Source organism: Saccoglossus kowalevskii, chromosome 11 (assembly GCF_978046115.1).
Source record: "Saccoglossus kowalevskii chromosome 11, keSacKowa6.1, whole genome shotgun sequence".
NCBI lineage: Eukaryota > Metazoa > Hemichordata > Enteropneusta > Harrimaniidae > Saccoglossus > Saccoglossus kowalevskii.
Window position 1 is genome coordinate 26,217,941 of NC_140651.1, and position 12,160 is coordinate 26,230,100.

At 35.1% G+C, this 12,160-nt stretch overlaps 1 protein-coding gene across 1 annotated transcript; it reads left to right on the forward strand.

The window, feature by feature from the left end:
* Positions 1-10,332: 10,332 nt before the first annotated feature.
* LOC144364536 (proprotein convertase subtilisin/kexin type 9-like) lies at positions 10,333-11,765 on the forward strand. Its single transcript, XM_085505508.1, has 4 exons — positions 10,333-10,471; positions 10,578-10,703; positions 11,159-11,329; positions 11,588-11,765. The coding sequence occupies exons 1-4, from the start codon at positions 10,366-10,368 to the stop codon at positions 11,656-11,658; spliced, it is 474 nt and encodes a 157-aa protein (XP_085361634.1). The 5' UTR covers positions 10,333-10,365; the 3' UTR covers positions 11,659-11,765.
* Positions 11,766-12,160: the final 395 nt, after the last annotated feature.

Sequence of the window (12,160 nt, forward strand, 5' to 3'; positions counted from 1 at the left end):
AATAAATAAATAAATAAATAAATAAATAAATAAATAAATAAATAAATAAATAAATAAATAAATAAATAAATAAATAAATAAATAAATAAATAAATAAATAAATAAATAAATAAATAAATAAATAAATAAATAAATAAATAAATAAATAAATAAATAAATAAATAAATAAATAAATAAAAATAATGTACAACACGTAATTTATTTCATATATATACAATCAAGGCACCTGGTGACAGTGATGGTAATGGAAATTATATTTTTTTTTAAAAAGTTAAATAATAATATCAAATCCAAATAAAAACAATACTTCACAACAATTATGGCCATTATTACTGTCATTTATATACTCAAATAACAACCTCTAAAATTTGGACTAACATATTCACATACGAAAATCCGGCTTTGTAATTTGCACTAGCAAACAATTTTGAAATAGTTATAGCCTTGTACGACCAATGCCTTAAGTACTATAAAGGAAGAATTTACAAAAATTCACAATCACTTTTGGTTTGTACTTTTAAACTGCACAAAAGACGATTGCTCCTATATATTTTATTTGTTGATTTTATAAGTGAATATTGTTAACTTACACATTTTCAAAAACGCGTAATTTTTGGTATAATATTTGTTAACTTTACAGATTGCGCTTGTGTGGGGTGTGTTTCTCAGTGCCAGTGAATAATACTCCAATCTAACATCCCTGACTTTTCAGGTACTTGTCAAAATGGTTGACTCAGTTGGAGCATTATCCCCATTCTCAGAAACATAGTATGTGTTGTGTACATGCCTTACAATCGGGTAAACCAAAACAAAAATCTCGTTAGCTGGCTATTTTCTGTAATCACTTCTTTACGGAATGTTAAGTTAGTAGAGTACTGTGACTATTCAGGGCAAAAACCATGTATAAAACAAATATACACGTTTACAGTGTAAACAACAGGCTCATTACATGAGACAAGTGCATTTTTTTCTACACAAACAACTTATTCCTGAAAAAAGCTAAACCATTTTACGTGTTCCGTTCTAAAAGTGAATTAAAAAATTATTGGTCACTTAGATTTTGTAAAATCTGGATCTGCCCAATTCCGTAATGTTCTGATGTATACACCCTGGAATCCGCAAATTACTATGAATCTTTGTAGTCGGCACATGATTCAGTGTCATCACTGATTGGCTGTCACCATGATTCAGTGTCATCACTGATTGGCTGTCACCATGATTCAGTGTCATCACTGATTGGCTGTCAGCATGATTCAGTGTCATCACTGATTGGCTGTCACCATGATTCAGTGTCATCACTGATTGGCTGTCACCATGATTCAGTGTCATCACTGATTGGCTGTCAGCATGAGTTACAATGGGAACACGCATGCACTGTTCCGCATGTTTAAACACTTCAGACCAATTCACTAGTCTATTACTCGTAGATTTTTGCAACATCTTACGAACATAGAGATCTAGTCTAGGCAAGATTTTTAATGATTTTAATATCATTATAATTCCATCACTGTGACTCGGCGGTGATTTTAATTGTACACTTAAAGCCACACGTGAACGATATAGTCGCATTTAGCCAGACATATTTAGTATTCTTAGTATTAGAATTGTCTTAATCAAACGCTACATGTATATAACGGAAGCATTAAGCCTTGTGTCTGGAATGCAAGCGATAGAGCGCCATCAACGGTGCTGATGTGCGTAGTGTGATGTCACTCGTCGTTGCGCAAGGTGTGGCGTCACTTCTCTTCAGGGCAGACACCACAGAAATGTAAGTGGTTTTTCGTAGTGTGGTAAATTGTTGAAATAATATTCATTTTTTGTTGATCTCCGCTTCACCTGGTATATTTCTTAACCCCAATACATCCAGAATTTGGATGACGGTTATTGTGTGTGGTATATCATTTGAATTTTATTCCTAGAAGCGATTTGAATTTGTAGTCTGACGCGGGTTCATTTGTTTAATTCGACCGCCATTCTATTACGTGTAAAGTGAAGGATGTGCACGGCAAAAAAAACCAACGGTTCTTATTTTAGGACACTCTTTTGTAAAGCGACTCAAACCATGCATGAGCACCGCCATCAATATAATGTGTCACCAACTTTCAATTTCAGTCAAACGGATATTTATTTACATGGTATTGGCGAACGAACGGTATCGTCATTGGTAACATTTTACCTTGGTGTGGTGATCCGGGTTTTGCCGGATATTCACTTGAACAAATTCGGTAATAATATATATTATTGAAGTGTTCATGGGGCACTCTTGTAGGCATGGACGTTTTCAAAGTCGGCAAATGTTTAACTTGTGGGTAGATAGTTACTAAATGCAGACTGTTACATGAATTCAGAGTTTCTGCTTTTATTTTAAATTTCGAAAACTGTTGATCCTATCTCAATTATATGAGTGCGAAGTTTCTGCTTTATTTTAATCTCTGTGTAATGTTGATTTTATCTCTGTTACATAAGGGTGGAATTTCTGCTTTTATTTTTATTTTGCAGACTGTTGATCCTATCTCCATTACATGAGTGTGGAGTTTCTGATTTTATTTTAAATTTTGCAGACTTTTACATTTTTTTTAAAATACACGGATACGTTTGATTAGTATATATGCGTCAAATGATCCTCTTTTGTTTGATACCAAACACTGAGAGGTAGATTTAGGCGTAATACACCAATTTTGCAATAGTAACAGGTCATTTACTCCTCAAAATCAACCGTTTACTACAATGTGTCATATTTTTTACTTTTTTTTTTACTCCAACACTTATCTCATCCTATTTAAAGTTATGTACATTGTATGCAATATTGATGTTCACGGTACAATTCCCTGAATTCCATGGAAGCAATCCATTTAGACTTTGTAAAACATACATAATATCGACAATCCAGTGTTTGAAATGATATGTGTTGTGTAATGTGGTAACGTTGAGAGGTGTATAACCATTCAGATCCATGGTTACACCGCTACACTAAATATAATCAAACAAACAAATATTAAGTAAGCTAGGGAATCCCCAATTGGTATTTGTTTCCACTCCCCTAATTTTATAGTTGTCTACCCGTAAAATATTCGAACACTACTAAGTTTGCATAACTAATTCATGCTTGCATTTGTTAGTGTCATTGCGTCTTCCTGCGAAATACAAAAAATAATTGTTATCATACACGCTATCGTCTTTTCGAGCCTTAAAACATTGTGGGATTTCTGCCTGCATTTGTCTAGCGGTATGTTGTTCTTTTTAGCTCTTCCTGTGAAATACCCAAAATAAATGTTATTATAAACGCTATCATTTTTCGAGTCCTGGAAAATTGTGGGGATTCTGCCTGCATTTGCCCAGCGACGTGTTAGTGTCATTGGCTCTCCCTGTGAAATTCTATGAGAGTTTTATGTTCATGTCTACAAAAAATAGATGCAATCCTACACGCTATTGTGTGCCTAGCCCTGGCTAATTGTAGGATTTCTTGCTAAAAAATAAATACAACTAACGCTTTTTTGAGTAAATTGCTATTTATGTGTCATAGCTTCGCCTAATATACAGAACCATACCGGACGACGCTGAAAGTACCGAGACTATCGATAATTCCTAGCACGTAATTGAAATCATCTGCGTGTCTAATACCCCCACATTGCGTGTTCGTCAACATTACACTAATAGCACAGCGTTTTGTAATAAAATAAGTCAGGATAGTAACATTTAGACAGTACCGCGCACGGCTCTGAATATAACACCACGTTCTTTGCATATTGTGTATGTGATGTCTTAACTGTCACTTGTGTGAGTGCCGTAGGCGATATCAGGTTGTATTCATTTTAGCGTTTATCAAGACATGTGAGCATATGCGTATTAGTAGCAAAACAATCTGTCAAAACGCAAAAGACTCAGTTAAGTTTTACAGGGTGGAATGTACTACACAATTATTGGGGGCAGATTAAATTGTAACATAGTCCATAAACATCGACGTTGAACAATAAATATAACGCAATTTGTTACCATAAAAGTGAACAATTTTACAAAGCTTTTGCAAGCTCGCAAACAGTTTTTTTCAACAACTCAGATACCAATAGATTACCGTGAATGGTAAGCATAATTCCCATGCACAAAGAGAGGGACATAGAACACATAGAGAGGCAATGCGAACTACCGCAATACGTAGGACTTACATGTATAGAAGAACATTACCAAGGTGTACATTTCTATGTTTCAATTGGTCAATTGTATACTACAATGTGTAATATTTTATTTTACTTAAGAAAATGTATCTCACCCGACCTCTTGCATTTATTTCAAAGTCACGTACATTTTATGCAATATTGGTGTTCACGGTATAATTCCCTGCATTCCTTAGAAACAATGTATTTAGACTTTGTAAAACATACATATGATTTTGACACCCACATGTTGAGAAAGATATATGTTGTGTAATGTGGTTACGTTGAAAGGTGTATAACCATTTAGATTCAGTTTACGCCGCTGCACTAAATACAATCAAACAAACAAATATAAAATAAGGTATGAGTTCCCCACTCGGTAATAGTTGTCTACCCGCAATTTTTTTATACTTACTGGTTTGAATAACTTCGTGCCTGCATTTTTATAGCGATATATTATTGTCATTGGCTCGCCCTGAACAATTTGATGACAGATTTATGTTCTTGTCTACAAAAAATAGAAGCAATCCTACACGCTATTGTGTTCCTAGCCCTGGATAATTGTAGGATTTCTTGTTTAAAAAAAATACAACTAACGCTTGTCTGACGTAGATTACTATTTATGTGTCCTAACGTCAACAAATATGCAGAACCGAGACTATCGATAATTCCTAGCACGTAATTGAAATCATCTGCGTGTCTAATACCCCCACATTGCGTGTTCGTCAACATTACCATACTAGCACACCGTTTTGTTATAAAATAAGTCAGGATAGTAACGTTTAGACAGTACCGTGCACGGCTCTGCATAGAACACCATGAACTTTGTATATTGTGTATGTGTTGTTCTGACTGTCACTTTTGTTATTGCGGTAGGTGATATAAAATTGTTTTTCATTGTAGCGTTTATAAAGACATATCAATGTGAGCATATGTGTATTTTAATTTAGTAGCAAACAAGACCAATATGTATAAATAAAGAAGGTTTCTGTTTAAACCGCTCAAGAACTATAAGAAAATTAAGAAATGTATCTCACTCATATTTAAGAAATATGTGCATTGTATGATTTACTGTTGTTCAAAGTAAAATACAAGTATTTTTCTGTTCTAGAGTTGTAGTATACAAGCTGGTATAGAAGGTGGTAAGGTTTTTTTATGTTTTGAATCATTGTTCTTTTTTTGTTTTTTTCTCTAACTATGTGTGACAAAATAACTGAATTGTGTGTGTTTATATGCTTACACTGTTTTATGTTCTCAAACCAGTAAATTTAATTTGTCACTAAGGTTAGAACTATTCAAATTAATTGTTGTATTGCTTTGTATTATTCTTTTTTATGTATTCATAATAATGTTCGCGTGAAGATAAAGTGTTATAGTATATTGTATCCGTTTATAGAGTGTGGCATATCCTGTACAACTAGAGTGTCTGGATTATCTGGCACTAAAGATGATGACCAAACTGAGGTACAGTGTGAATCTGGTGAAGTAATGACAGGATGCAGTAGCTACTCACCGGGGACGGGGCATGGTTTACGAGATGGCGATTTTTTTCAAAACCGATGGCAATGTAGTGTGTGTTGCCCAAAATGGTAACAAAGGAGCGGGTGAGTTTTATTTATTTAAAATTTATTTCTTTTCAACTGACAATATAAATTCATATTGTATTTACCGATTTTGCTCAGCTCCAAAATAAGAAAAAGTACTACCTTTCCTTATAGTACTAGAAAACGTAAGACATTTTTGAATGCCTTGAGTGAGATGCCTCAAAGTTAATAAATCCCAATAGTGGTATGATAATTCGGACTAGCATACGAATTCTATAAAAAATAATGACCTTTTCACCAAATCCCTGCACACCAATATTACGTCTCCAACATCATAGATACACAAATATTCCTCCAATGCCCATTTAATATACTAAGTTACACCAAAGACTGTATCGATGTTTGCTTGGACATGAGCTGACTAATGCTAGACGTATATATTTATGTTGTGGTTGACAGTTATAGATTTTTAAATTATCTATGGCTGTAGAAAAAAAATATTGGCCTTAAAATATTATACAATTAATACATATATTCTTGGTCGGCTTCGGTTCGGTTGTCACAAACTATATATTCAACGGACAATGTGGTATTGTTTTCTGGTGAAGAGCTAAGAGTAATTGTCAATTGCGATTGGACAAAATTGTGGGAGTCTTGAAACTCAAAACAGAAATAACTATTGTTCACACTTTTAGTTGACAATTTCTTGTCGTCAAAAAATCCTTATTACATAATCGTGGGCGTATTCTACACCTATCTTAAAATACATAGAACGCAATATGTCAACATGTAGTTGATTGAAAAGTCGACTATGTTCTTTTGACAACTGCCCTATCAAAGGCTCTCATAGAAAATTTATCATATATATTCATTCGTCAGTGTCTATCAACAATTAATCGCCTAATCAGATTATATCAGACATGTTTTGCTTTTTTTGACACAATAAAAACTTTAGTGAGAGGACAGGAGTGACACAGAGCTCGGTTTTTTTATCATCACTGATATATTATTATTAAGGTAGCGTGAAGGGAAATTTTCACTTTTTTCTTGATTTTTCAAAAATTGATAAAACGGTTACTTCAGACCTTGATACATTATCCCAGGTTTACAAAAGATCGAAATTGCAAAATAACGTTGCTTAAATTAGTGTTGTAAAACGCTAGAAGAAAAGACTACAATTGCCGTTTCATGCATATTTGCATAATGTTTATCTTTGGAAGGGTTTAAATGATAACATCTTATCTATATACTCTGTTGTTGTCGATTCTGATATAACGAGTGATAAGCTTTCCATCGCAAACAATGCGTGTTTATCTAACGTCCATTGCCAGCATTATTGTCAGCCGAGACTTCGTCGGAGAAACATGGTCATACAGTCCGGGCATACAGTACTCATTTCGCCCAACCTTCCGCTTTTACATCGACCGCTTATCGCTTACTTTCCGACCATGCGGTCTTGTCCGACCGGAAACCGACCGCATTTTAATCGCGTTTTTTTTTCGCTAGCTCGCTCATTGAAACACCGACCGCTTACCCAAACACGGATCACTGGCACATGAGTGGTCGAAATGGTGGTTTTGATAGTAAAGTGTGAACATACAACTAGTATTAACTATTATTAAATTCTAAACGACACCTCAAATCTAATAGTTGTATGACACTTGTATTGTGAAAGCAACTGAACTGTGACCTCTTGTTACATGTTTTGTGTGCTTGTTCTAGATGTACTATTTTTTTATTATTTTAATGACAGTTACGTGAAAAAAGCATAGGTAACTCATTTTGACAGAGTAGAGAAACGAGGAAATGTTAATGATTAATTCCCAAAATAATTATACCGAATCCACGTCGGTCCATGTCTGGTAAAATTTGACATTCAATTTTCAAAAATAAGTCACGATCATTGAATGAGTTCAGTCTATACCGTACCGTTAAAGTGTTCCCACAACAAATATTTACGACTAAAAACGGCCACATGCCCTGAAAAAATCGAACAGAGCTTGACATGTACGAATAATTTATTGGGTTTAAAAAACGTGTCAAATTTAGTTATAGTCATAAATATTTGGTGGCCAGTCGACGAACAATTCGTAACTCAGGATTCACACGGAAGTTCTTCAAGGCTGAAAATCATCGACCCTACTCTGGTTTATTTTATATCACAACTTGCAGAGAAAACTGATTCGCCGTGGACTCTAATGTATCTAAGCCTAGTATTTTCTTTTTGAACTGAGGTCAAATTCCATCCGTTTGTCAAAATATACCGATATTTCTCAGCGAATGTTGAAGCCGGTCACAGCACAAAAACACTATGTGAATCGACGCCGGAAATTGGATGGTACGACGACCTTTCAATTAGCGTCAAATATGCTTTGTTACAACATCATTGATTGGTTGAAAGTCATATGATCGGAGCACAACCTGGGTCACAGAACCATATTTGTCCGTATTATCAACAGGACCTCGCAAAAGAACCACACCCACATTTTCAATCTTTTTTAGAGCGGAAGTTGCCAACAAATGACAAAAAACTCGTGAATTTCGTGGATTCGAATAAAATGAAGCAAGCGATTGATAAGAATGATTATTAATATTTTCCCCGATGCTCTTCGAATTTTTAGGGTTTTTTTTCATTTCAAGGTAAGAAATGGCTAGTTGAAGTTGCATCGACTTCAATGCGGTTGTTTCACCGCGAACAACTCCTGCTCTGTTGTAGTTTTGCGATGTAATTAAAATATATATTATAATAATAATAGTACTTGTTAAATTATTTGGGGTCTCAGCCCACACATTACGGACATGATCCCCATGAATTACGGTAAATGTTTGTCCCGTTTCGGCTGATTGTGTTGATCGACGCCCTTCCTAAACTAGGTATGGAGAAACCAACTGGGATCGACATTCCAAACAATTTATTGGGACACGGTAAACAGACATTCCAAACAATCGAAATTATCAACGAAAACGAGATTTTTCTAGATATTTACAGACATACTGTCATTAAAAACATATGTAAAATTAACAAATACACAAAGAGGTGTAATATAAGGTTTTATTTTTGGCTTAGAAATATTTCCTTTCACTCAGCCCTTGCATGAAACTGCCATTTAGCTTCATGGTCCTTCAGCTTGTCTTTGCCTCGGGAAAAACAACAATAATTATACAAACACATTGCGAAGACTCAACAATCAGGAAAGAAAACCCAGACAACATATCGTACTTGTGTTGAAATACATTTTGTATTTCACGTCAGAATATTGTTCAAAATAAAATATTCAGTCCAAGCCAAATCGAGGTCAAAGGGTCAGATTGCGTGCATATAATTATAGATAGTTAAAACAAAAAGTATTTGAACTTTTGTCAGCTGTTGAACATTCATAAAAACCAGAAAGACAATTATAAGACAATGTGAACCTCGGAAATTTTTCTATTAATCCTAATTTCAAATGCGCGCGAGCGAGCGGGCGGTGATATTTCGGGGTTTGCGCGGTCAAAAATAAAGCGGAAATTGTCCGGTCAAATTCAACAAGTGGTCGCAAAAGCGAGTGAAAAAGATGATTGGAAAGCGGAAGCTGGTGGGAGGTTGTGCGAAATAAGTACTGTAACTTTGCGCAACTTTCTTTTAAACCGTTTTATTTTCCATGTCAATTATCTATTTTACTGATACCATGTTTTATAACGCAATGGCAAAGATAAGAAAGCGTTGACAGACGAGGCAAAGAAAAATCTGCCACTCAGTGTCGCAGTCTGAAACAGCAATTTTTTTCAAACATCGGCCATTTTGTTTCACCATGAAAACCGTTTTATTAGATCTCTTATCAGAGACACTTGAAGGATTAGCCTGTTTGTAAACTGTCAGCGTGTACAGTGGGACAGTAATGTTTGTCAGAGGGTTATCCCTCGTTGTGGGTTTGCATAACAATGGAACCCGAACGAACGACATTATTCATTATCTGACACTCTTTATGAGTTCTATGATATCAGAGGTTAATATTTTTGGGCATTCTTAGTGTATATTTATAATAATGCAGCAAATCTACAGTGTTTCACTAACCAAAACTGTTTTTCGCATTTTTCACGGGTTGAGGTTTTGACTGAGTACGACTCATTCTGACCGCCGCCAAATGAAGTGCGTTCGGACTAGGACATTCAAACTCGCAGTTATCGTTCAAAAGATAATGATGGTGCGAAATATGTCTGGGTTTTTAAAGAAAATGCTTTGTCACAGAATAATAGTCTGTTAAAGGTGACAAGTATGAAATAATTTGGGGACAAAATAACAAACCTGCATAGAAATCGGAATAATAGGTCTTTTGATTACCGGGGACACATTTCAATGGATTTGATTACGGACAATGCATGACGAAAATTTCACCAGGAAATTCCGCAGTGTGCTCTCGCAATCGCGGACTGAGTCATTTTTGCAAGGTTCGCCATTTTTGATGTCACGTGATAATTATGTAAACAATGACTGTCCAGTTTGTGCGAACTTGTACCTGTATACTTAGTCTTTTGAAATATATAAGCTAAATTACTGTTCTGAACGAGACAACAGACAGAGAATGTTTTATTCGAAAACGTCACAAAACCCTTCTCGCTACCCTAAGCCATGCATATGTTTTTCATTTCAAGGGGTGTATGCATATAATCGATGTTGTAAGTGGCCCCTTATGACGTGTCAATATGTGAAAGGTGACCAATCCGGGGAGGGTGATGGTGATATCAGTATAGCACAATGCCCGGATGAAATCAACTGTTTGAGTGCTTCCGTAACAGGTATTTCCCATTTAACTAATTTTGTCGAAATTTACGTTGCTCTCTAAATAGAATAGTGCATCGAAAAAAGTGTCCCTAACTAACGATGTATTTTACCTCTTTTTAGGATGTTCAGTACACACTAATTGGAAACATCTTGATGGTACCCAGCCTAATGTTGCTTCTGAATCAACGGAATTAATCGACATCATTGATAACTCTTGTTACGGAACAAATGGTTTTCAGGGTGCAGGTATGTACATAGAGTTAGTCATTTATACCGTAATGTACCGTTCATGTCAAGCATTGAGATGGCCAGAATGGGTTGTTTAAAGTAATCTGACTCAGATTTTATATGTAGTTTTTTTTTTAATACAATGTTTTAGAATGTGTTTAATCAAATGCCTTGGTGTTGTCACATAATGCGCCAGTCAATGTTACCACTAGAGTGAGTGCTAGTCAGTTATGCTGGTAACTGCAAAAAAGCCCCCATATTTTTCCAGTCCGTTGGAAGATTGACAGCGTTCGGTAATCTTAGCTCAACGATGTAATTTCCTTTTTTGTTACGAATAACAAATAATCATGCTAATTTATTGGCATTATTAGGTATAGGTTGAGAATTTAAAATGCCAAATTCCTATTCTATGTTCCCAAGCCCCCCCGTTCAAATACATAACTAAGTTTAATTATTTTATATTATAATGAAAGGTGTATGGGGATATGCTGCATGTTGTGGTGCACCTGGTCTTAAATGTAAGGCAAAGTTTAGCGAGATGGTAACAAATGCCGAAGCGAAGGTAAACTGTGACGAGGGGTGGATTCTGACTGGATGCTCGATTACTACCCAATGGAAGGAAACCGACGGAGCCTATATCGATGGTGGGTAATAGTTTTGTTTTGTGTTACTTATTTGTGCTCGGATCACTGCACAATCAGTGTACATGAACAAAACAAAATATTGCATATATTTCTTAGAGTAGTTTTTTTATTTCACTTTTACACTTTTGGCAGGAACTAAAACAAATCAAACTGACGCGAGCTTCGACCAGAATTTATTAAACAAACTAGTTTGAAATGGTTTTAATATAAGAAAGAGCTTTGTCGGTAAGACTGACACATTTGTTTTTCTCATTTCAGACGATGATAATTGCATTGCCGTTGGGACAGACAAATTCTGGGCTGCAGCCGTATGTTGTAAAACTGAGTAAACACATACACACAACCAAATGTATACGTTAATAAAACAAGTTAAATGTAAATGTTGTAATGGTGATGGCATCTAAAATATAGTATTAAAATATTAGGTATCACTTCATTCTGTTTATTTTTATAATTACACATTATTATTCAATTTTTTGGTTGAGATGAGAACAAAACTAACCGGATGGCGCAAACCCCCACCACAACAATGTAAGTTATATTAATATAACACAGAGACCATGCAGACGGAAAATAGCATTTTATAGAAGGAGGATGGATGAAATCGGGTTAACGTGTTCAAACAAAGCAGTCTTAGCCCCGAGTCTCAACTCGCCATATTTTTATATAAGTGGTTCAATATTACTGATCCCTTTATTTTATATATATTATACGAATTTCATTTCACCAAGTGCTTTCGCTATATCAGCGTGAAAATATTCCGTCCAAAGACAAGTGAGTCGATAGTCCACGTTTCATACAAATGCTGAAAATAATAATAAATAATAACAA